The sequence below is a fragment of the Tetrahymena thermophila genome (assembly GCF_000189635.1).
Source record: "Tetrahymena thermophila SB210 genomic scaffold scf_8254572, whole genome shotgun sequence".
Lineage (NCBI taxonomy): Eukaryota > Ciliophora > Oligohymenophorea > Hymenostomatida > Tetrahymenidae > Tetrahymena > Tetrahymena thermophila.
In genome coordinates this window covers 80,640-106,857 of record NW_002476343.1, presented here as the reverse complement: position 1 = coordinate 106,857, position 26,218 = coordinate 80,640, and the positions used below count along the sequence as shown (strand labels likewise).

General features: G+C 24.2%; 9 protein-coding genes across 9 annotated transcripts in view; 5 read left to right on the top strand and 4 right to left on the bottom strand. All coding sequences in view use genetic code 6, as the record gives it.

The window, feature by feature from the left end:
* Positions 1 to 285: 285 nt before the first annotated feature.
* Positions 286 to 2,430, bottom strand: TTHERM_00891260 (hypothetical protein; the record flags this gene model as incomplete). Its single annotated transcript, XM_001020318.1, has 1 exon — positions 286 to 2,430. One exon carries the CDS (start codon positions 2,428 to 2,430, stop codon positions 286 to 288), a length of 2,145 nt encoding a protein of 714 aa, XP_001020318.1.
* Positions 2,431 to 3,207: 777 nt separating this feature from the next.
* On the top strand, positions 3,208 to 3,819 carry TTHERM_000891259 (transmembrane protein, putative; the record flags this gene model as incomplete). The annotated part of the gene is made up of 1 exon (XM_012798642.1): positions 3,208 to 3,819. The coding sequence occupies one exon, from the start codon at positions 3,208 to 3,210 to the stop codon at positions 3,817 to 3,819; it is 612 nt and encodes a 203-aa protein (XP_012654096.1).
* A 2,473-nt stretch (positions 3,820 to 6,292) lies between these two features.
* On the top strand, positions 6,293 to 7,486 carry TTHERM_00891250 (transmembrane protein, putative; the record flags this gene model as incomplete). Its single annotated transcript, XM_001020317.2, has 3 exons — positions 6,293 to 6,575; positions 6,735 to 6,975; positions 7,022 to 7,486. Exons 2-3 carry the CDS (start codon positions 6,763 to 6,765, stop codon positions 7,484 to 7,486), a joined length of 678 nt encoding a protein of 225 aa, XP_001020317.2. The 5' UTR covers positions 6,293 to 6,575; positions 6,735 to 6,762.
* Positions 7,487 to 7,695: 209 nt separating this feature from the next.
* On the bottom strand, positions 7,696 to 11,496 carry TTHERM_00891240 (transmembrane protein, putative; the record flags this gene model as incomplete). Its single annotated transcript, XM_001020316.1, has 1 exon — positions 7,696 to 11,496. The coding sequence occupies one exon, from the start codon at positions 11,494 to 11,496 to the stop codon at positions 7,696 to 7,698; it is 3,801 nt and encodes a 1,266-aa protein (XP_001020316.1).
* Positions 11,497 to 14,123: 2,627 nt separating this feature from the next.
* TTHERM_00891220 (immobilization antigen) lies at positions 14,124 to 14,525 on the top strand (the record flags this gene model as incomplete). Its single annotated transcript, XM_001020314.1, has 1 exon — positions 14,124 to 14,525. One exon carries the CDS (start codon positions 14,124 to 14,126, stop codon positions 14,523 to 14,525), a length of 402 nt encoding a protein of 133 aa, XP_001020314.1.
* Positions 14,526 to 15,126: 601 nt separating this feature from the next.
* Positions 15,127 to 18,785, bottom strand: TTHERM_00891210 (cation channel family protein; the record flags this gene model as incomplete). The annotated part of the gene is made up of 4 exons (XM_001020313.1): positions 15,127 to 15,986; positions 16,049 to 16,607; positions 16,666 to 16,949; positions 17,126 to 18,785. 4 exons carry the CDS (start codon positions 18,783 to 18,785, stop codon positions 15,127 to 15,129), a joined length of 3,363 nt encoding a protein of 1,120 aa, XP_001020313.1.
* Positions 18,786 to 20,049: 1,264 nt separating this feature from the next.
* On the top strand, positions 20,050 to 21,050 carry TTHERM_00891200 (hypothetical protein; the record flags this gene model as incomplete). Its single annotated transcript, XM_001020312.2, has 4 exons — positions 20,050 to 20,247; positions 20,313 to 20,436; positions 20,531 to 20,877; positions 20,955 to 21,050. Exons 1-4 carry the CDS (start codon positions 20,155 to 20,157, stop codon positions 21,048 to 21,050), a joined length of 660 nt encoding a protein of 219 aa, XP_001020312.1. The 5' UTR covers positions 20,050 to 20,154.
* A 544-nt stretch (positions 21,051 to 21,594) lies between these two features.
* Positions 21,595 to 23,940, bottom strand: TTHERM_00891190 (hypothetical protein; the record flags this gene model as incomplete). Its single annotated transcript, XM_001020311.3, has 2 exons — positions 21,595 to 23,602; positions 23,738 to 23,940. The coding sequence occupies 2 exons, from the start codon at positions 23,938 to 23,940 to the stop codon at positions 21,595 to 21,597; spliced, it is 2,211 nt and encodes a 736-aa protein (XP_001020311.1).
* A 1,122-nt stretch (positions 23,941 to 25,062) lies between these two features.
* The window catches only part of TTHERM_00890190 (transmembrane protein, putative), a gene marked incomplete at both ends in the record, with an annotated part of 1,883 nt that continues 727 nt past the window's right edge, over positions 25,063 to 26,218 (top strand). The window contains one exon of the mRNA XM_001020310.3: positions 25,063 to 25,689. Coding sequence (XP_001020310.3) covers positions 25,063 to 25,689 — 627 coding nt within the window. The remainder of the gene's footprint in view (positions 25,690 to 26,218) is intronic.

The following is a 26,218-nucleotide window of genomic DNA, read 5'->3' as shown; positions in this document are numbered from 1 at the left end:
AAAAAATATAACCACTTAAATAAAGAGAGGGTGATGTTATTAAATATTGAATTTTATATAAAATCTGTATATTTGTATGGGTATTTGTAGTTTGTTATGAAATATAATATATAATTTTTTAATATACCAAATTCTATTGGGTAAGGTAAATAAATAAGGTTTCATGATTTATTGCTTTTAAAAAATATCTTTTGGAAATAAACTTTAGAGTTAAAATTAGTAACAACACATGTATAAACACGGATTATACTGAAAATATTAAAATATAGTTTATTTCCTTTAGCATCACAATACAGACATTAAAATAAAAATGAGTGATACAAAAACAGTGATTTTTTAACCACTAGTAGTACTATTAGAACATACACTGATACCATCTGTTGGACCAGATTTACTTTATGGGCATACACAAGCAGTGACATCAGTAGATCCAGCTGGAGAGGTACGATCATTAGTGCAAGAAGTACAAGAAGTAGCACCTTGAGTAGAAAAAGTATTAGCACCACATTGAATACAACCTGCTCCTTTACCATCTGTATCAAAAGATGAATCACTATATTATCCAGCAGGACATGCTTTAAGAGTAAGATTACAAACATCTTAAGAATTACCTACAGTTTAAGCATTTACAGTTGATGTACCTGGATTACAAGAATTACATCCAGCTCCTAATCCGTTTGTATCAAATCCTGAGTCAGAATAGCTACCCTTAGCGCATGGTCTAGCAGTGCAAGCATCTTAAGAATCACCTACAGTTTAAGCATTTACAGTTGATGAACCTGGATTACAAGCATTACATCCAGCTCCTAATCCGTTTGTATCAAATCCTGAGTCAGAATAGCTACCCTTAGCGCATGGTCTAGCAGTGCAAGCATCTTAAGAATCACCTACAGTTTAAGCATTTACAGTTGATGTACCTGGATTACAAGCATTACATCCAGCTCCTAATCCGTTTGTATCAAATCCTGAGTCAGAATAGCTACCTTTAGCACATTCTTTAAGAGTGCAAACATCTTAAGAATTACCTACAGTTTAAGCATTTACAGTTGATGTACCTTAATTACAAGCAATACATCCAGCTCCTAATCCGTTTGTATCAAATCCTGAGTCAGAATAGCTACCCTTAGCGCATGGTCTAGCAGTGCAAGCATCTTAAGAATCACCTACAGTTTAAGTATTTGCAGTTGATGTACCTGGATTACAAGCATTACATCCAGCTCCTAATCCGTTTGTATCAAATCCTGAGTCAGAATAGCTACCTTTAGCACATTCTTTAAGAGTGCAAATATCTTAAGAATTACCTACAGTTTAAGCATTTACAGTTGATGTACCTTAATTACAAGCAATACATCCAGCTCCTAATCCGTTTGTATCAAATCCTGAGTCAGAATAGCTACCCTTAGCGCATGGTCTAGCAGTGCAAGCATCTTAAGAATCACCTACAGTTTAAGCATTTGCAGTTGATGTACCTAGATTACAAGCATTACATCCAGCTCCTAATCCGTTTGTATCAAATCCTGAGTCAGAATAGCTACCTTTAGCACATTCTTTAAGAGTGCAAATATCTTAAGAATTACCTACAGTTTAAGCATTTACAGTTGATGTACCTTAATTACAAGCAATACATCCAGCTCCTAATCCGTTTGTATCAAATCCTGAGTCAGAATAGCTACCCTTAGCGCATGGTCTAGCAGTGCAAGCATCTTAAGAATCACCTACAGTTTAAGCATTTGCAGTTGATGTACCTGGATTACAAGCATTACATCCAGCTCCTAATCCGTTTGTATCAAATCCTGAGTCAGAATAGCTACCCTTAGCGCATGGTCTAGCAGTGCAAGCATCTTAAGAATCACCTACAGTTTAAGCATTTACAGTTGATGTACCTGGATTACAAGCATTACATCCAGCTCCTAATCCATTTGTATCAAATCCTGAGTCAGAATAGCTACCTTTAGCACATTCTTTAAGAGTGCAAATATCTTAAGAATTACCTACAGTTTAAGCATTTACAGTTGATGTACCTTAATTACAAGCAATACATCCAGCTCCTAATCCGTTTGTATCAAATCCTGAGTCAGAATAGCTACCCTTAGCGCATGGTCTAGCAGTGCAAGCATCTTAAGAATCACCTACAGTTTAAGCATTTGCAGTTGATGTACCTGGATTACAAGCATTACATCCAGCTCCTAATCCGTTTGTATCAAATCCTAAGTTAGAATAGCTACCTTTAGCACATGCTTTAGTAGTACATACACTTTTATCAGCTCCAATAGTTCCAGTTCCAGTTGTACATTCTCCTACAGGGCAGTCGGTACATGCAGCACCAGTGTCATTACCAGTAGAGCTATATTTACAAATAGCACAATCAGCAGCGAAAGCAACTTCTAAGAAGTATAACACTGCTATAAAAGCAATCAATTTTTTACTCATTTACTAATGATTAAGGTTTAACAATTTAATTAGTTTATTATTTATAATTTAGTTTATAAATTATTTATAAGTAGTTGAGTGTTAACCACTTCTTAAAATGTTCGATTTATTTTAATTGATTGAGTATCTAATTCCCTTCTAATTTCTATTTAGATGAATTTTTAAAAAAATTGTAATCTTACAAATAGTAAGATTTAAGTATTTTCATTAATCAACTCTTTACTCAAAGACTATTACTTTATTTATAAAAGTATTAGTAAATTAATTTAAAGATAATGACTTTATTTATTCTTATTGACTCGTTAAATATTCACACATTACATATAAAATCATCTTTTTAAAACATTTTAAATTGATAAACTTACTTTCAATAAGAAATTGAAATGTGATAAAGCTGTAAGAAACTATCTATCAATTTTTCTTTGATTTTGGATTTATGAACTCAAATAATTATTTTTATCAAGATAAAGACACTCCAAAATATTAAAATCTTGTATCTATAATCTCAAAAATTAAATCCAAATACTTTAAGTTATTGGTTAGAATAGAATTGAACAAATTTTACAAATTGACTAGTAATATTTACAATATACTCTTATTTAGATATACTTTCAAAAAATTTTAATCCTTCAAATCAAGTGGGATTTAATAAATACTTTGCTTATTGACTATTACTGAAAATATATAAAAGTAATAGTAAATTTATTTAAAGATTATGATTTTTTCTAAATATTCGGGCATATTATAAAAAAAAATCATCTTTATAAAACATTTTAAATGGATAACTTACTTCCAATAAATAAAATAAAGTTTATTGATTAATTATCTATAATTTTTAGCTTTGGATTTGTAAACTAATAAATATCATTACTTTTATCAAGATTAAATATTCCAATATAATAAAATCTTATATCTTTAATTTCAAAAATCAAATTTAAAAATTTTAAGTTGCTGATTAAATTATCGATTAAATATTTAATTGTGATATATTATTTATTCCAATTTATAATGATAGTGACTAGTACATTTATTTACTTAAGATGTCTATATTTTTAGATATAACTATTTTTGGATATATATAGTAAAATGTGGACTCTTGCTCAGTTTAAAAAATTATAAAATGTTGATCCCACATATTCCAAATGCTTGAAAAAAATAACGGGATTTGAGTATACTCTCGCGCGAGAAATAGTTATTCAAGAATAGCTATATGAATAATAATAAAAATCATATTAATAATTAAGTAAAAAATTTGTTTTATTATTGTTTACATTTTAAATTTACAATTGTATAGACTCCGAAATTGAAATATGTGTAAATAATTAATATTACAATTTATAAAAGTTTTAAACAGTTTTTATCTTGATTTTTTTTGTTTTGTAAACTTGATTTAAATAAAAAGTAATCTGCTAATATTTAGTTGTAATTAATTATTAACCTAACTTTTTGAATATTTAGAATTATTTCTATCTTTTATTAAATTTAAACTTTCTATAACTAAACTTGAAGATTAATTATTGCATAAAAAACTATATTTAGCGACTCTGTCAGGCCTATTTGATGTTTATTTTTTTCAAATAGCAAATAAAATTTAAAATATTTTCATAAAAATACCATTAAAGTTTTAAATTTTTAGTGAAATATATAATAATTAATCAATTTAATGTTTCTGTAGCTATAAGAGTAGGCAAGAAAAATTTCTTCAAAAGAGTATTTAATAGCATTTTCAATAATTTCCTAAAGTGATAATCTTTTAGAGTATCTTTAATTGATTTTTGAATTTTAATTCATATATTCATCAAATAGACCAATTAAAAAGTCTATCAATTTATAAGTTGTTAGATTTTATACATAAAAATATATAAAGCGCTATGTTTAATTGTAATTACTAGTAATAAAATCTAAAAAGAAAGATTTTAATATAATTCTAGTGGTTTTTAATAAATATCGTTTAGATTTGTTATTTTGATGATTATTTGATATATTTAAAGTCTACAAATAATATCTTTGATGAATTGAGAATTATATTACCAAATTCAAAATTTAATTAGAATCTTTTTTAATTATTACATTTACAACTAGTTTTAAAAAGGAAAATATCTTATTTAGATAGAATATGAAAAAAAACTAAATAAAACCTCTAGAAAACTTAACTGTTTTCAATATTTATAATTTTGAAATTAGATATAAATAGAGGATTTTAAAAAATTTTAATATTTCTAAGGTAGAATTTTTTAAGTAGTATCTAAATATGGAATAGAAAGTAAAATTGTTTTGAGTTTATACAAAAGAAAAAAAACATAGATTTTATTTTTAAGATGAAATAAAAATAAGAAACATTTTTGAAAGACAAATGAATAATTTTATTAAAGAAAATTTGAAATAATAATGTCAATAATCATTTGATTTTTCTATTATCATAAGTATAAATTTAACATTAAGATGATGATTTTATATTTTTAGCAATTTAAAAAATTTATAATTTATAATAAATAAATAAATTCATTCAATAAATTTTATCATTTAAACTTACAAAATCAGCATCTTAGTGTTAAATCTGTACTTATCATAATAGAAAAATGAAATTATGATTAATATTATTTATTTTTAGTAAAACAAATTACTCCTTATATTTATTTAGAATAATTCTATTTTATTTATTTTATTGAAAAAAAAAATATTTTCTTTAAAGCAATTTCAAAAAATTTATAATTATTAATAAACTAATTCATGAAATTTTGTCATTTCTTTAAATATAACATTTTTTTTCAAAAAAATTAGAATTACTTTAAATAAATAATAATGATTAATATTATTAATTGACTTATTTTATTGATTATGTCATTAGGAAACCTGAAATAAATAAGGTAAATAATAATATGAATATATATTTTTAGGTTAGCAATTATTGCCCGAGAGTATTATCTGCAAAGTATTATTAATAATTTAAAAATATTAGAAATATTATTTAAAGCAAAAAATATTAATAAGAAGTTAATTTTGGGTAAATCATTTTTATTTTTATTTAATTAATAAATTAAAAAATAAAATTATTTAATTTTCACCTAAAATAAATTTCTTCATTTTTTGAATTCTTAGAAAATATATTTGATATTTTAGTTAGAAATAACATCATTCATATTTCAAAGTATTTAATTTTACCTTAGCTTTAATTTCAAAAATAATAAAATACTGTTCAGATTAATTACATTTTTATTTATTGTAAATCGAATTTTGGAAAGAATTCTGAAGAATTATATTCTTAATTAAAAAAGACAATCACAGCTAGAAATTACTTTTTAATATAATTCTTATACATCTAATTATCAGAAAAGATCAAAAGTATATTTATCACAAAACCAAAAGATTATACTAACTTCAAAATATTAAAGAAATAAGAAAACATTAACTAAAAAAGATTTTTTAAAATATCTTTCTAAATAACATTTTTATAATTCTGTAATTATAGATAAGCATATGTAATTACCAAAAAATACAAATGAAATTTTTAAATAAATTTAAAGAATAATTAATGAAAAAGTTGTTGCATAGATCTGATAATCATCCAATCAAATAAATTTCCTTACTTATAAATCCTGAAATTATATTCTCAACAATATATTATTAAAGTTTTTTCTAAGTAATTTATTTTAATGATTTATTTTTTTTCTTATAAATTTTGTGTAAATATTTTCATGAATTTGAACTTATTAAATATGTAATTTTTTACTTATTTTTAATAGAAAAAACCTTCATAAATAGAAAAATTTAGGATTTATGCAAAAATATTAATTAATTGATTGATTTGAATAAAATAATTAAAAATATAATAATAAAGTAAAATGATGAATTAAAGAAAAAACCATTTAAATCTTATAATAGCATCAGTAGTAATGCTACTTGGATGCAGTTAAGCTTTTGCTTCTAAAGTTACTATAGCCTTGAAGTAGAACAAAGAAGGAGCTCTTTACTTTCCAGTATTATACGGATCTTAAAAATGTGAAATCAATGTCTTTCCTGTATTCAACCAAGACTGCTTAACATTATTTCTAGTTCTTCTAACTAAACTAACCTCTGTGGAGCTTAATATATTGGTGTTGATAATTACACTAAGTAACCTAACTATTCTACTGAATTTTAATTAGGTAATTTTTAAGGGAAATATTTAATTCGTTAGCCGTAATGAATAGATAGAAAAAAAATAACTTTGATTTTATTATTAGTGGTTTAAATAAGAATATGTTATTGTTGAATTATTTGAAGACAAACTTATTTAGAATCAAATAACTTATATACTTAAACAGTAAAATTAGGTAAAATGTTAGTGATGATATGGTTGTTGGAAGTCTTGAAATAGGAGAGCCAGATGCATCTTTGATTAATTAAGATTATTCTATTGTTGAATTAGCAGTCTACACTATTCCTGATAAAAAATTTTACAGTTCTTATTGTAGAGGAGCTGTCTATTTAAGCTATGCACTAGGAGCACATGTTTATGCACATTTTAACTTAGATTCTCCTTTCACTTAACTTCCAAGCGAATCTGTAAATCAAATCCTTCAAATATTCAACTAAAATAATTTTAAAACAGAGTTATATAAGTTCAACTTCTAAGCATGCCGATATGTTTTTATCATCAGTTGATTAATTATAACCTCTCTACATCTACCTCTAAAATAGGTATGGAAAGATTTACACAATTACCCTATAACCTTATTAAATTTACAGATAACTACCCAGCGGCAAATATTAGCTATTAATTTAATAATAATCAGATGATCTTAACTATATTGCATTTGGTAACACTATATTTGACACTTATTATATTGATTTGATTTTTAAAATCAATCAGTTCAAATAGTAGAAAAAGCCTAAAAACAAAAAACATCAAACTTTAGAGGGTAGTAAATCATGTAATGAAAAACTAATATAAAATATGTATGATATAACTATAATATTTTTCATAATAAAAGTGTATGTTTTTTTTGGCAGGACCTATATAAACATAAATTATGAAAAAAATAAAATGAATTAAAAAATAAAGTTAGAGAAATGAAAATATACTAATAAATAAATAAATTAATTAAATTCAATCAAAAATCGCAAACTAACAAATAATTTTTAATTTTCAAATGTAGCTATCTAAAAATGATATCACTAATTAGATAAAAGTAAAAAAAAAATATAAAATTTGTCTTCTGACGATAAATAAGAGCCTATCAAAAATACTAGGATTCAAATTTCTATTTTTAATTAATTAGGGTTTCATTGGCTATGCTGATTATCAAAAGCTGGATTTTCTTAAAACTACTACTAAGAATATTAATCTTACTAAAGTTCCTTAAAATTTTCTATCATATTTACTGTCTATTTACTTAAAGATTATTCTTCTAAATCTTCTTTTTGGTTATTCATGCTTAGAATAATTTCATTTTAATTGATTTCAACTGACTATATTTTTTATAATTTCTATTTTAATGCTTCTATTTCTTCTTAATGTGCAATCATATATTTTTATGCTTCTTGCTATTATTTTTTTATTATTTCTGAGTGTCCTGCTTACGCTTTAACGACACCTTTAACTTTTTTTACAACCCAGATTACAAAAATAATAATGACAAAAATAAATAACAAAGGAATTAAGATATTCATTATCAAAAAATTTTAGTCAATTTTCTGATTAATAAAAGCACCATATGGGTTACACTTGCCTTCTTCAGTAAGAATAAACCCATCAATACAAAGGTTGGATAATTTGCAACTTTTTTAGTCTTTTGCAATAAGTCCTTTTCCACAATGAATCATACAATTTGCTTATGAGTAAAATTAAGAATGATTGCAGTCATTTTAACAAAATTAAGTATTTACTACTAAACTACAATTTGGACATTAATAAATTCCAAGACTACTATCAAAAATCTTTTCCTCACATATTTATTTTTTTTCACATTTTCTACTTTAATTGTTCCATTAATATCCCTCTACACATGTATTTGAAAATTAGCATAGAGAATAATCATTAGCAATAAGCCCATTTTTACAATAATACATACATTGATTTGATTATTAATGGTAGTAATAAGATTTTTAGGAAGCTAAACATTCATTTTAACAAAATTAAGTATCAGTAACAAAACTGCAATTGTTACATACTTTTACATAATCATCTGGTAATGAATCGTGGGGACAGTTCTATTTTAAACTTGACTCACATTTATTTGTTAAAAAATTCCATACTAATCCATCTATGCAGGTAGTTATAGATTTGCAATTGCTCTTCGTGTTAGCAATTAGTCCATTACCACAATAATACATACATGCATCTAACTTTTAAGAATAATAATAAAAATAGTCTTTTGAAGCAGAGCAGTTATTTTAGCAAAAGTCGGTATCACTCACAATACTACAATTACTGCATATTTTTACATATGAGTCAGACAAAGAATAAGATGCGCAAAGAGTTTATTAATTTGTTTCGCATTATTGATTTTGAGAATTCCATTAAAATCCATCTATACAAGTATTTGTAGTCTATACATTACAGCTAGATTAAATTGAAGTAATTTATCCTTTTCCACAATAATTCATGTACTTATTCTATTACTAATCGTAATACATAGACACTTTTTTAAAAGAATCAAAACTTTTATTCTAGCAAAAATTAGTATCAGTAACTAAACTACAGTTACTGCATAATTTTACATAAGCATCCTGTAGTATGCTAGGGCAGTTATAGTTTTTTTCACATTTTTTAGTTTAAAAATCCCATTAAAATCCATCCACGCATATCTCAGAAGTTTTACATTCACTTTTGTCTTATGAAATTAATCCATTTCCGCAATAATACCAACATTAATTTTTTTACTCAAAGAAATATGAATTATTTGAAAGGTAGCAGCTATTTTTGCAAAATTAAGTATCAGTAACAAAACTACAATTACTACATACTTTTACATAAGAATCGGGAAGATTTCCAGAAGGACATTTAGTTTATAAATTTGTTTCACATTTTTTAGTTATAAAATTCCATTAAGATCCATCTAAGCAAAACAGATTTGAAAAACAACTTGATATATCTTCAGCAATGAGCCCATTTTCACAATAATTCATACATTTACTTTATTCCTTTAGATAAAATTGATCAACTGTGCAATTGTTTGAGCAAAATTTAATATCAGTAACCAAGCTACAGTTTTCACATCTGTGTATGTTTAAACTATTATCAAAAATACTTTGATTGCATTTTTCACACTTTTTATCACTTTCGTTAAATTAAAATCCATCTATGCAAACATTAGTTTTAGAGCAACTACTTTAATCCAATGCGATAAATCCATTACCACAATATGTCATGCATCCGTATTATTATGAAAAATATTGAGAATTTAAGCATTTTTTTTAACAAAACTCAATATTTGTAACAAAAAAACAACTTGGACATTAATGGAGATTAAAATTTGCATCAATAAGGGTTTGATTGCATTTTTCACATTTATTACTTGAATTATTCAATTAAAACCCATCTACACAAGCCTTAGCTGATGAACATCTATATTCATAGTCAAGTAAAATTAATCCATTTTCACATAATGTTACACATTAGCTGTGTTATTAAGAGTAGTAATAAGTACTTTAACAGCGATTGCAAGCTTAGATATCTGAAGTAAAACTGCAATTTGAGCATACAAATAAATTTAAATTTTTGTCTAAAGTATCTCCTTCACATTTTCTGCATTAATTATCTTATTTGCTCCACCTATACCCATCTATGCAATAATTTGAAAATTAACAACCTTCCTTATCTGGCGCAATTATTCCACTTCCACAATAATACTTGCACATATTTAATTCAGCTGAATAATACTCAAGGCTAGAGCAATTATGGCAATAGTCTATAACTGAAGCGAAACTACAATTTTAGCATTAATGAATTTATAAATTCGAGTCAAAGACCTTTTAATCACAACTCTTTTCACATTTTTAAGTTGTTAAATCCCAATAAAACCCATCTGTGCAAAGTTAAGAAAGTGAGCAATCTTCATTTAAATTTGATATAATTCCATTCCAGCAATATTTCATGCATTAATTTTTAAATTAAGAAAAATACTCTGACATTTAGCAATTGTTTTAGCAATCTTTTACATCTGAAGCTAAACTACAATTTGAGCAACTATAAATATTAAATTTTGAGTCGAAAATACTTTAATCACATTGAACACACTTATTATCATTTTTATTCCATTCAAATCCATCAATACAAATAATAGGAGATTCTGAACAATCTTTTGTTTCAGTTTAAATTCTTCCATTTTCACATTATTAAAAACAATTGTTATTTTTTTGTGAGAAATATTAATTTTTCTTACATTGATTCTAACAGTATTAAGTATCTGAAACAATGCTACAATTTGGGCATTGATGTAATTTTAGATTTTTATCAACAACAAGAGAATCACATTTTTTACATGAGTTATTTTGAAGGTTCCATTAAAATCCATCAATACAAAGATTACTTAATTAGCAGCTTTTTTTATTTGATGCAATTATTCCATTTCCGCAATAAGCCATGCATCCATATTCTGCTGAAAAATAATTACTGTCACATTTATTTTCACAATGTTTAAAATCTGAAACTAAGGTACAATTTAGACATTAAAATAAATTTAAACTTGCATCATAAATCTTTTAACTGCAAGTTTGTTATCTAACACACTTATCATCTATTTTACTCTATTCCAGTCCATCTATGCATGTAAACAAACTTTAGCAGCTAGGTTATTCTTGTTTTACTACAGACCCATTTCCGCAATATGTCATACATTCACCATAAGATTATGAATAATACTGATAATGAAAACAAGAGTTTTAGCATTATTTTAAATCAGTAGTCAAGCTGCAATTTTGGCATTAAAAAAGATTTAGATTTTTATCTATTATACTTTCATTACAAATTGACTATTTCTTGCATTTTTAATCAGAATAATTCCATTCATATCCATCTATACAAATATTAGTAGACGAACAATTACTATCTTATGAAATTAGTCCGTTTTGGCAATAGTTCATGCATTTACTGTAATATAAAGAGTAAAATTAATTATATGAGCAGCTGTTAAAATCACAAAATTAAATATTTGTAACCAAACTATTGTTCTAACATTCATATATACCTAGACTTTCATCAAAAATATTTATTCTGCAATGGCTAACTTTGATAAATAGTAAAATTAAAATTCCTATTAATAAATGAATTTTTATTGCTTTTCTCATACTTTTAAAATTTTGTTTTTCTTTTTTAATTAATTTATTTGTGGATAGATAAAGAAGCGGATAAATAAATCAAATGATATTAAAAATTTATTTGCTACTTATCATAATAAATATTACTAAATATATATTTTTATCAGACAAAAAATTTCTAAAATTAGAAATTATTTCAAATATACTGTCTAAGATTTAATAATTATTTCTATTTATAGCTACATTTAGTAAGATTATTCTTTCTAAAATTTAATAACTTTGCTTATATTGAAAATAAATAACTCTTACAGATTTTACTGAAACAAAAACCAACTTAAAAATTAAAGCAAATTTTAGTTAATGAAAAAAATTAAATAAAATAAGTAAAAATTTTATAAATTTTAGTGATTTTAATGAAAATCAATCAAAAATTTACTAAAAATGTTAAGAATCAGTTTAAAAAATTAATTTATGATTTAAATTTTTAAATATTATTAAAATTCATCTATAGAATCTTTCCAGTATTTTAAAATACCAAATTATTTTTATTCTTTTTTTAAATTTTAGCATTAAATTTATGAATATTTTTCAAAATAATAGATAATGAAATTAATTAAGTGACTAAAAAAACCAAACAAGAATAAATAAAACAAACAATTCAATTTGTTTAATAATTTTTTTTTTTTTTTATAAAATAACAAAAACATATTATTAGGTGTTTTTTTACAAATATTTGTATAATTGCAAACTAATTAGATTAAATTCTACTAATAATTTAAATTATTCAAATAATTAAATAATTTACTCCTAACTTCATATCAAGTCAAAATATCAATAACCTTGCAAGCGTATAAATTTAAGTGCTGCTATATGTCTTCACTTAAACATCATAATTTAAATTATTTTCAGAAAATTCAACTTGATCAAAATTTATTCAAATAATGTTTGTATTTTAATGAATTTGAAAATTAAAAAAATTTTTCATTCTATTTTATTAATAATAAAATAATTTATTTATTTTTTCAAAGAAATTTTAAGAATCATAAATTTAAACAAAGTAAAATAAGTTTTTTTATTTTTAGATAGACAATTTAAAATGATAAATTGAAATTAGAAATTTGTTTAAAACAAACAAATATTTTACAAAATTCTATTTAAATAAGCTGATATTAAAATATAAATAAAAAAATTCTAATTACACTTTTCAAAGTTTTGATTCATATAAAAACTAATATTCTGCTTTTCTTTATGATTTTTTAAGAAAATCAAATATCATTAACAGGATAATAATCTTTAATTTATTTCTTTTTCAAAAATGTAATTAATTATGAGTAAGAACTAATCATTTCTAATCTAAAAAAATATTTGATTTTTTTTCACGCTTTAAATCAAATAATTAATTTCATGTATCCAATTAATTAATTATATTTTTTTTAAACAAGATTTGCTAATAAGAATTTTTTGTTCACTGAATATATTAATTGCCAATGCAAATATTTTTTTGGTTACCCTTCAACTAACACCTCATTGTTAAAAGCAAATAAATTTTTTCTTTATGATTCTTCAGTAATGAATTTATTTATCTATCTACTTATTTTGAGTATTAAATGAGTTAGTATCTTTTAATTAAAATCAATCTCTCTATATATTTTTAAAGCTTACAGTATGTGATTGCTTTAATAAATTTTGATTTACAATTTAATTAATCTGGTGCTTTTTAAAATCAATATTTACTTTTTCCAATAGTTTGTTAAAAATCAATGTAATCTAAATTAAAATAGAAAGAAAAAAATACCACAGTAAAAGTCTAAGATTATTCAAATTAGTCTATTTTTTTTTTTTCTTAATTGAATACTTAAAAATAAAATTATTGAATCTATTGAGAAGATTAAAATAAATTTTCTATTTTAGTGTTATGAACAAATTTAACATTTTTTCTATTTTTTAATACTAAAAAATCTTTTTAAAAATGCTACTTGAATATAATGGTTAATTTTTCAAAATAATATTTACTTATATAAAGTACGACTAATTAATGTTATATTAATTGTATATTCTTATTTTGATTCTTTTAGTAGTGAGTTCAGATAAGGATATTATAAGCAATATTATTTTAATCTAAGTATTCAGATTTACTTTGCCAAATTTTAAAATTGGCTCTAATCATCCTAATTAATCAGAAAATTAATTAAATAGTAAACTCTATCTTTTTTATGAAATGATGAATAAAAAATATATTTCAATAATTCAAACTGTTAACCCAAAAGCCACAAAAAAAATACTTTAATTACTTACTTCATTCTTTAAATTACTCTGAAAATAAGCTAATTATCTGTAATTATTCGTTGTAATTTCATTCAGAAAGAAAACTTTTATTTAAATTATATTAAACAGATGCAAATATAATCATTTTTTATTTAAGAAAATTAAAATACGAAAAATAAAACTAAAAAATGAACAAATTTACTGCTTTTGCTTTGATCCTTTCTGTTTCTGTTGTTTCTGTTTAAGCTGTTTCTACTGGTAATGGAGTAGCTTGTGCTGTTACTGCTAGTTCAAACTGCAGCAATTGTGGTGACGCTACTAGTTAAGCTTTATTCACATACGACTCTTCTAATAATGGTAACTGTAAATTCACCGATTGTTCTACTAAACCTGCTAGTCTTAATGGATGGATTTGCTAATCTTGTAATGGTGTCTCTGGTTCTAGTGTTCCTGATGGATAATACTTCTATGGCTCTAGTTGCAGCAATTCATGCAAAGGTGCCACTGTTAGTAACAGTTGGGTATGCACAAGCAATTCTACTTTATTAGTTTTTGCTTTATTATTATCTCTTATAGCTTTACTATTGTGATAATAAAAAAATTAATATATTCCATTTTTTAAAGTAAATTTATGTGTTCCAAAAGAGCGTTGTAATTTCTTTCTTTCTAGGAGTATATTATTCTTCAGCTAATAATTTTTTTCAAAATAATTGTCTTAAAAAATATTTTTACTAAATTCACCAAAAATAAATATTTAATTTTTTATTTCTTTTCCTTATATTAAATTTAAATGCTTTTCAAAAGTTATTTTCATATAGGATAAACAGTATTACTAAATAAGAAAAATACATATTTAAAAGCAGAAAAAATTAGAAAGATGAATACACCAATAAAAGTTATAATAAATATTTTCTTGACACTGGGTAGCTTCTGAATATTTTTAATAAAATCTATATATTTTTTTAGATTTAAATATTTAATAAACCCAAATGAAGAAGAAGAAATACATTATAAATTCTAACAAAAGTATTTTACAATTTAATAAAAAAAGAAATATATAATTATATAAATACACTCAAATTTTAATTAATTGAGATTCTATTAGATTTATCAGTCAATATTAAACCAAAATCTTAATATAAAAGTTCTAAATTTAAATAGAGTAAGAAATTTTAAAATATTTTATAATTATCATTATTATTAACTTTTAAGATTGTTTTTTAGTGCTTCAACTATTTCTCTTATCGATTTAAACTTTTTCTTAGGTTAGTTTAAGCCTTAGTTGATATTATTGCTATTGTTATTTATATTTAGATTACTAAATTTTTTGGTATTAAAATTGTTACTAAAAACACTAAAAGTAGATTGTTTGTTGTTTATTTACTTAAGAACAGAAGATATATCGCTTTATTAGCATAAATATTCTTTTTTCTTTTGTTTTTTGAAATTAAAGATCAATATTTTCAATAAAACACAAGAAAAGTTTGATTCAGGAAAATAATATTTAAATTCTTGCATTTGGTCTGATTAATCTAGATTTTAATATTCTCTAGTATCATTTTTTTCCTCATTATTTGACATGATTGTAAGCAAAACTGGTATTTATTTAAAAGATGTTGATTTAAGTGACTTTTTAGAGAGAGGAGTTTATGTCTTCTAATTTGGCGTTTTGTCAGTTATAGAATTATTATAATTCAAAAATTAATAATATTTATATTTTTTATTTCTCTTTCTTTTGAACGAAATATTTTCATTTTTTTAATTCTCATTTTCATATTTCTCTGACAGTAATTTTCTTTACATAAATGAATACTTGTCAATATTATAGTGTATATACTTACATCTAACAATATCATGTCCTTATTTATTACAAGCCAAGCAAGTTGATCCTATTTAGCTAAAATTCTAATTTAAAATCATATCATCTCTCATTTAACAAAAAGTTTCGTAATCTTCTTCATTCTATCTAACTAGATCCAAAAAGAGTTTCTAAGAAATCCTCAAAAGTTTTGTATTTTTATCACACTTTATTGTAAACTTTCGAGGTTAATCTGTTATTGATTATTTTTAAAATAGAAAATTAATTAAAACAATAATTTTTAAAACAATTTACTTGTAAAAAAAGATGTCTCTCCAAAAAATGATTTGCTTTGCAAGACATAAACAGGTTAAGGAATTTATTGTTTTTTATTTTCTTTCTTATCCTAATTCATCATTTCACTCTTAGCTGCGTCAAAAAAGCCTCCTACTGATGATACTTCGTTTGGGTATCCTTAATCTTCTTTCATGTAGATATTCGCTTTACCATTCAAAATAATGTAAAAATCATAGAAATCCTCAATTTGACCTGCTTATATAATAGAATATTTAGATTCTTCTCCTCTAATTATGATTTCTTCAGTGATTTCATGTAGCTATTTTTTCATTTTATCACTGAAAGGCTCAAATATTTAAGTTATATCCTTAATTTATTTGTATCTTTGCACTCCTATTTCAGAAATAACTAAATCTTTTAGTTCTTCATCTAATTATTCCAATATTTCATTTTCTTAATTTTTAGAAATTTCTGTTCTATTTGAGCTTCTTTTGAATTCAAAATATTTCCTAATTCGAAGTTTGAGGTCGTTAGAAACAGAGTTATTTTGCAAGAAAACATTAACCACCTTCATTTACTAAATAAATAATTATTAACAAATATAAATCATTTTAACCAAGCAAATAAAATATTACTTCATTAAATTCTTTACTCCTATTTTATATTTCTTAGACCATAGATCCAATTGTGTTAAAGGTATATCCAAAAAATCCACAAGCAAGAAACATCGTCACTATGACATATCCAGCTTCCATGGGATTCTGAGGAGTGATATCTCCATATCCAACAGTTGTCATAGTGCACACAGCCCAATAAAAAGAAAATATATACTAAATTAGCCATGACTATTATTAAAGTCCTCTTTGCATAATCCAAGTCGTATCATATGTCTAATTTTTTTCAATATGAATCGCCAGTCCTAAAATTGAAAAAAAAATATTTAACAAAATAACTATATAAAATATCAAAAATGTTATTATAAATTATCAAAAGAAAATAGCTATTTCATATTTTTAAACAATGAATCATTCATTCATTGATTTATTTATAAATGATGAAAAGCATAAAATAAAATAGTTAAATAATATTTTATACCTAAAAAGAAAGAGGAAAAGATGTGAGCAACAAAGAGAATAGTTAGTGCTAGCTTGATTAAGTAAATAATAGGAGAGGTATAGTAGTTAGAAGATAATGTAGAGTATAAGTCTTTATATTTTGATAAGATATAAATAACAGTTTGGAGCTTAAATAAAATCAATACAGCTAAAATCTTTATATAACCACTGTATTCTTAAATACTGACTATTAACGGTATTATTGCACACATATCAAAAAAGAAATTTTTGGTCATGTAAAATTTGGCTATTTTCCACTTATCGTAAATACAAACCCCTTCATAATAGAATCCTTTATGAAAATTTAAAACCATGTCTATGCCAAAGATAGCTAAACTGATGAGGATCGATATAATCCAAGGAAGACCATAATTTGACTTGAAGTTAATTTCAGTAACCCATTCAATTATAATATAATAAATATTGAAGATTATGCAAAGTATATGGATAATATCCCAATAGAGAAGGATTGTACTACTTGGTTCAATAGTTTTAATAGATTTCCACTTTTGAACTATCTCAAATAAGCAATTCTTTACTTTCATTTTATTTTGTTTATATAACGTTGCCACTCTTCTGTTAAATCGCTTTCTAGTTTTTGAAATCAAACTTGAATTAAAATTCTCAGACTCTAGCAGCTACTACTCAGTCAAATATGCTTTGTCATTAACTATTTTATATGCATTTTCACTAAGCTATTGCTAAACCCATGAACTTGAATACTCTTTCCATTGCATTACAGCTTTTTAAACTAGATTTTTGACCTTTACATTTGTTGATTTCAAAATATTTGATTAATCTTGATTGCTTTCTTAGTTAATAACAGACAGTTTTGAGTTTTACTACTTTATTTCTTTCTACTTTTTCTTTTAAACAAAATCTTTAAGAAGTTAATTGTATTTTGTCATTTTTCCTGCTGTTTGCTCATTTACATTTTATTATTATTTATTATTGGTTTATTGTTAATTGCCTTATTAATTCATTTACTATTTATTTTTCAAAGCATAATTATTATCATCATCTATAATCCCCATCTAAATACTTGTCTGTATGTATTTATCATAAGGAGTTTATTCATCCTTATTCTCATCTAATTTATTTGAAAGTTTTATATTTTGTTTCTCTCTCATTTGGTAAAGATTTAATCCTTAATGTCTGCTTTATCCTAACTAATTTTAAATATATAATGCTTGATTTTGCTACTAAGGCTAAAGAGGTTACTCTTCAGTCATTAAAGTTAATCCAACTTAACTTTTATCCTACTCGCTAATCATTGATGCATTTCCTATATTTATTTAGGAGCAGAGCAAATTTTTATTTGAGCTTTTAGACTTAGCACTTTTATGTAAAAAGATAGGTATAAACCCACTTTTATTTTCGATATCTTAGTCGATAATGTTGTTAGAAATTAAATTCAATTGGCTAATGGCATCGACCTTTTGAGGACTTGTGTTCACCACTTTTCTAACTTTCTTTGAAGAGACAGACTATAAAACTTTAGGTGCCTAGCTAAAAGGCTCTTCATCAACGATTTCACTAAATTCTTATTTTGAAAAGATATCTGTATCTATCCTTTAAGGAGTAGTTTGTAGTTGCTAAGTAAATTAGATAGAATTAATATCAGTATTATTTGACTACATTTTGTGAAGAAGAAATATTAATTATTTATATGTAATTAATAATTCAAAGATTATCAAAGTATAATAAAGCAACAAAAAAATACAAACAAACTTTAATAAATAAATAATTATCCATAAACTAATTATAAATTTAATTTTTTTCTCCTCAAAATATTATATCTATCTATCTTTACTTTCTATTTATTGAAATCCAAAAATTACCTCTAAACATTATATTAAAATTTCTTTTCGCTTTTTGATATTATTTATTAGTTATAGTCAAATGTAACAAGCTTAAATATTTATTACATTTTAAGTGCAAGTAATTCAAGGATTATTTAATATTATTTTGTCTCATAATAAAGCATTTTTAGGATTAAATTAAATTATATTTTTTTAATAATTTTTTGTTTACTGTAATATTTAATTTAAAAATAAATAATTAATTTCTAATACTCTGTAATTATTCTAACATAGGATGCTTCTTATTTAAAAAGATGTAATGTTTTAACGAGGAATTAATATTTTGTTAAAAATCTACATATTGGATTTCTGTCAGATTCTTATCTAAGCATTACAGTAATTAAAAATACTAATGAAAACACTGTAATTAAATTGTTATAAAACATTAATCAAGAAGATATTAATTTTATAAAGTTTTATTATACTATAATTCTATACAAAATATCAATATAACTATATGCCAGTCAAAATGAAAAAACTAGACTGTATATTCTAAAGTATACAGGAGTGATTGATACAAACAAATTAGAATTTGCTTTTTTATATATATTAATCTAATCAACTCAAATAAGTTAAAGCAATTTGTTAAAAAATGTCAGTTGTTTATGATTTTTTTATTTAAATTAATTATATTAAATAGCTTTTCTGTTTTTTTCATAATTTAAAATAACAATATAATGATGTTTACTATTTGGGAATTCAAATTTTATATAAATCTATAAAATATTTAAATGTTATGCCAATAGTCTGATCCTACTATAATTTAAAAAATCATTTTTAATGATATATAAGTGAGTTAAACAGGAATTATCTTATTTAGAAAATTATTATAAAGTTTAGATTTTAAAAATATTTAAATTCTATTTAAAATTCTGAAATGCTAATGCTTACTTAGTCTTTAAAGTCTACTTATAACTTATGGCTGTATGGATGGATATCAAAGATAAATAAATTAGTGATTTTTGTTTAGAGTATGTTAAATATATTTTTCTTGTTATGAATAGATATTTAATTTTCTTATTTACTTCTTAGCCTCACAATTAATTATTTGTTTGTATAATAAACTAAGACTTTTAAGAAAAATTAAAATACATTTAAAATAATTAGCATATTTCTCTTTTAAAAGCAAAAATCATTATAATCAACAATGAATTGGAAGTTACCTGAAGATATTGAGATAGACGAGATTATTTATTTGTAAGAAAAGGTTTATCCAAAGCTAAAGGAATCATTTTTGTATGTATGTAAGCTTAATAACAATAGATATAAGAAATCACAATACTTCAATAATTTAAATAATAATAGCTTGTATAGTACTTGATGGAATCTGGAGAACATTTAGATTAGTATAGAGCTCAAAGGAGGGAAGAGTATGAATCTCTTCTTCAAGAAAGAGAAGATTTAATTAAAAAAGGATAATAAGAATAAGGTAAAATGTGTTTTATATAAATTAATATGGAAGATAAATTATTATTATTTTTAGCAAAAATAAAGCAAGTTTAAGAATATTTATTTTTAAAAAGGCTCTGATTATGATTAAAGCTCAGATGATGAAAAGAAAAAAGTAGATCAAAAGATTAAAAATTTTGAAAATTTGCACAAGAATGAAATGGAACACATTAAAACAGATAGAAGTTAATAGGATTCAAATAGAAGAACTAGCAGATAAGAGCAATTAAATGAATATATAAAATCATAGTAAAAGCAATATTATGAAGATTAAGTGATAGAATAGTAGAATAATATAAATGGCAGGAACAATCAAGCGGAAGGAGAGGAATCTTCTAAATCTTAAAATAAATTTAAAAGAATTGATAGATTTTCTGAAGCTTCTTCTGATAATGGTACAGATCCAGATGAGTACATAAGAGTAATTAATATCAATTTTATTAATTTTTATAATTCAAATTTATTTATAATTTTGAATTTTGAATGGATATTATTTAGAGAGACAGCTACCAACGTAATCAATCTTTTCATGTCTTTAATCCTTTAGTCTTTTTAGCTCAAGAACTTAAAAAGAGAAATTAACAAACAAAGTGAAAGTGAACTAGTTTTTACAAAATCTTAAGGTAGATACAAGCATACATATTTATATATTCAATTGTATTTTATTATAAATTACCAACTTCATTTATTACAAATAATTTTTACTTGTTTTTATACAAATAAGCAAATAATTTAAGGGTTCTAAAAATCAAGAATTGTTTATATTTAAAAATAATATTTTTTTGAGAAATTAAATATCGAATTTTAGAAGCCTTGAAAGGAGGAATAATAGTTTTTTATGTTGTAGAAGGGAAGATATTAGAATTAGAAATAAAAATTAAACAATCTAACACATATAATTTATATATAGTTTTTACAATATAAGGAAGGATTAGAAATCAAATTGATTTACAGGTGTTCATTATTAATAAGGCTAAAATATCATGTTACTAACTAAATAAGTTAAAATTAATCAAACAATAAGTTTTAGATTTGATTAGAGTTTTGTTTTTTTATCTCTTCTTCTTGAAATTATTTAGCGATTAACAAATTAAATGAAATAAGTTCTTTAATTTTATAGATGAAAATGAGAAAATAATCAATAGCAAGAGTCATTGGTAGTCAAAATATCTTCAGGATCTTGCACCTTTTCTAAAATGGATTACTGGATTTGTTAAAATTCTTTTTAATTAAAGATATTCCAAATACATATCTCGGTCTATGAGATGCAAAACATATTTTCCATCTATTTATCAAGTGCAATAGAAATTATCAAATTTTCAATTTTTATGGTTTCAACTGTTCTTATTCTAGAGGATGAATTTCTTAGTATTTAAATTTTAGATGTTTATATCATCTGATTGTTCTACAACACAATTATTTCTTTAGTCACTGAATTTACTTAAAAGTCAGCGAAATTCATTTGTTCTTGCACACTTGACTTCATTTTAAAAATTACTTTTTCTTTTGTTGTGTGAATGACCTCAAGTTTTTCATCGGTGAGCACAATAATATTGTCTTCATTGCCACATGAGAAATCACACTTGACTAATCCTTCAAATCTCTTTTAGAATATTATTTCGTTTAAATTTTACGAGTCAACCACAATAACCATTCCATCATTTCTTCCAAAAATTAATTTTTTTGATGTAGCTTTCAAATTTTTAACAGAAAAAGCAGTTTTATTTTTTTCTTCATTTTCTTCATTCTATTCTAGTCCTAGAGATAGTCCAAAAGCAACACTGCATTCAAGATTGCAGTTATCAGGAATAACTGAGCACTAATTTTCAAGGATGCTCACAACTTCTTTCTTCTTGAAGTCAAATAGGTAAACAGAGCCATCACTACCACCTATGTAAAAGTTAGATTTAAACTAGGCAGCACAAGTTGGATAAACCTACCTTTCTTCACTTGATTTAGGGAAAATTTATTTGGATAGTTTCTGAACGTATTTCTTTCTTTGTTAATCTTTGCAGAGCTAAAATAGTAAAATTTTACCAGTAAGTGTTCCTGTCATTATAACGTTAGGGAAATGGGCATCAAGAGGAAGAACAAAAGTATAAAATTCTTCTGAAGTTAAGCAGATGTCTCTCTGAATTAGGCAGTCAATGTCCAAATGTATCTTAGAAATATAGTGTGGGTTTCTTTTAACAATAGATGGTTGATTACTGTGGAATGTCTAATAGTCCTGATTAGACATAAATCTATGATTCATACTTATACCATTACTCTTAGCAAAATTACTTTATGAAATAGTTGAAGATGTACATAATTAGTCGGAGAGCTAAATGGAACTAAAAGGAGCACGCTTAACCAATCTCAGTCTATTAGTTACATACTTAGCTATTTTTTTCGAGAGTTTGACATCTTAATTTTCTAGGGATTCTAATTCATTTGTCTTGGAATCTAAATACATTATTTTAGAGATGGTACTTTAAGTGTATTCTTTGATAATTTGCTTCTCAACATCCGGTGAAGAGATTTAGTCTTTATTGTACTTAGGATTTGAAAATAGCATAGAAGAGTTTTCCTCATCTTCTTCAGCAAGACTATTTTTTTTTTGGAGATTTTAAGATTATTATTTTTACTACAACTTCTTTGATTGATTGAGTAATTACACAGAGAGACTACAGCTAATATTTATTTGACAGCTATTGTATATAATAGAGCAGTCTTTTTCTTTAAAAGCGTTTGAGGCTTTAAGTTGCTTGCTAGAATATATACTTCCATATTAAGATCCATCAAGTCCATTTTGATTTTCTGGAACCTTTAGCATACTCATGATCTAGCTGAAACGATTTTCTCCTTAGTCTTAGCTAACAGCAAGATTGGCTGGGATTCCTGTCACATTAGAGCTGTTTTCTAATTAATTTGCACTAAAAAGCGAAGATTAAAGGTGTTTCTTAAGATTTTAATTGAAATTTTGCTTAAAAGCACTTTCCTTGTAATTCTATTTAGCATTTTAATTAATGGCAGCATCTTGCTCGAGGGATTCTCTGCTCTAAACAATTGAGTCTTTATCTAAGTCATACTCACTGCTTGCATTTATAACAATGTCCAAATTTTTTAACTTGTTGCTTAAAGCCTTCGCTTGGAAAGGAGACAATCTTCAAACATTTTATATAAATAAATTAGAATTAAAATTTATTTTTTATGAATGAAAAAAATCAATCAAACGATCATTTAAAGTTTCATTTTATGTTTGTTTAATATTGAAGTGGTATATAAAATAATTAAATTACCTCAGAGAGTCAACCCTTTTGCTGTTAGGTATGTTTAGCAAAAAGTCATGAGGTTTTGATCCAATGTGATAATTATCTGATTGAGCTAGTTTATTCTTATTCTTTTGCTCATCCTCAACGTTATTGCTTTCTGCACCAGCGAATGAAGAGATATATGAGAGTGTTTGACTACGAGCAACGTCAATTTTAAATTTACCAGACATGGTTGAATATTAAAGTGTGATTAATTTTATTTTGTTTTGTAAATGCTTTTTTTATGTTTTTGTTGAATTATTTGATTTTTTATTATTTCTAATTTGCAAATCTAAATTAAATGACTGGTAGAGATTTAAAGACAACCTGTGTAAATATCAGTTTAGTTAATTGTTGGAGGTATCATTTATAATTAAAAGTATCTTTAATGTATCTTTTAAAGATACAACAAATAAAAATTAATAATAACCTATAATTTAAATTAATAATTATAATTACAATTTATAATTCTTTTCTATTTCATTTTTTTATAAATTTCTACAATCAAAGTTAGGTTCAAGTTATTTCTTTCTAATTTTTCTTATTTTATTATAGAAATATTTTTATTTATATTCTAGCTTGCTTTTAAGCTTTTTATATTTCTTTATGTTAAATTGCATTTAAAGTAAATTCTAAATAATTTTTCATTCTTAAAACCTTATTTAAATTTTTGTTCATATTTCTATTTACATATTTATTTTAAAAGGAAAATTTTATGGCTATTTTGTAAGGACATTTCTAAGTCCATTTTAAAATTTTAAATATTTTAATGAAAAGTGGTATTTGAAAAATGTATATTTTGATGCAAAGAATTAAAAGTTATAAATAAATATTCAAAAAATTTATTCTAGACATTTAATAACTACATTTACACTGAGTAGGTTATAATGTTTACCTAAAAAATATATGTGAATTTACATTTAACTACTATGAAAATTAATTGATTTACCCAATATAATTAAATACAATAAAACATAGGTTTTTTAATAATAAATCATAATAAGTTGCATGCAATCGACTGACAAGGCGGCCTTAATAAGATTTTGATAATTCAAAAAAAAATAATATATTAATTAATTAATTAACAAGCTAACTCTTTATATTTCTCTCTGTCTCCTGATTAAAATAATCAAAATAGTGTTAATTAATTAAAATAACTAAACCAAAATCTATTAGTTTATTTATTCAATTCCCTATCAAGCAAGCAAGCAAAAAAAATAAACTAGCAAGCACATCTGCATCTTTCGGATATAAAATTTCAAAAGTTTCAATAATTATTTAGTCAATAGTAATATTTTAGATAGAGAACTTACATGAGAAACATTAAGCAATTTTCTCTTTTAAATAGACTTATCAGCTCTTCTTTAAGCAGCCAAACTCCTCATTATAGATTCGTTTAGATAGCTCAAAAGCCTCCTAACTCTAAATATTCAGATTAATACGAGCTTTCAAGCGATGAAATAGATAATGTTTTGAAAAAGAGACCAAAGAAAGAGAAATAGTCTGTAGTATTTGCTACTGAAATCAGTTAAGATCAAACATATGAAAAAGACATAAAAGAAACCCTTCAAGAAATATAATCAAAGCCTAAGAATTACAATGCAAATTAGACATTATCAGAAGAAAGCGATGATTACTTAGATGGCTAAGCAATCGCTTCTACCTCTTCAGGCAAAGGAATTATTACAGGAAGATTAGATGATGAAACAAGAGTTTAAGTTAAATACTATAAATATGATTTGCCAATCCCAAATATTGATCCCGAAATCGTGGGTATTGTTGATCCTTTTGAGCGTGCCAAAAGAGAGTACGAAACATCAAATTAAAGATTGTGGGCTCTACTTAACTTAAACGAAAATACACCCTATGAAACATACGAACTTTCATTAAGACATAAATTTAATAATGAACTCGATATGTACGGAGATATTTAAGACGAGGTAATTTATCAATTTGCTTCAAGAATATATTTAGAAGTAGAATACATTCATAAATACCAGTTTATTTAATTTTGCAAATTTCATTAATAAATTTGCATATCCTGCATGGAATGTTCTATTTACAGTTGAAAATCGATTACAATTTAATCAAAGTTAAAAATATGAATCTGGGTATACACTGGGACTTCCCAAGCGGTCCCCCACCTTAGTACTAACCCAGCCTTAAGGCGCTTAACTTCGGAGTTCGAATGGGATCCGGTGTTTTCACCTTAGTATGGCCGACAACAAAATTGATAATATTATTTTGTAATTAAAACTAACTTAGTAACTACAATCTATTTCAGTAATACTATTATTTAAGAGATGTCTTTAAATAGAAAATTTTAGTGTTGCAAAAAAATAATATACAAACAAACAAATTTAATCTTTACAAATAATAAATTAATTTTTAAAAAAAGGTTGTCGACACTGGGACTTCCCAAGCGGTCCCCCACCTTAGTACTAACCCAGCCTTAAGGCGCTTAACTTC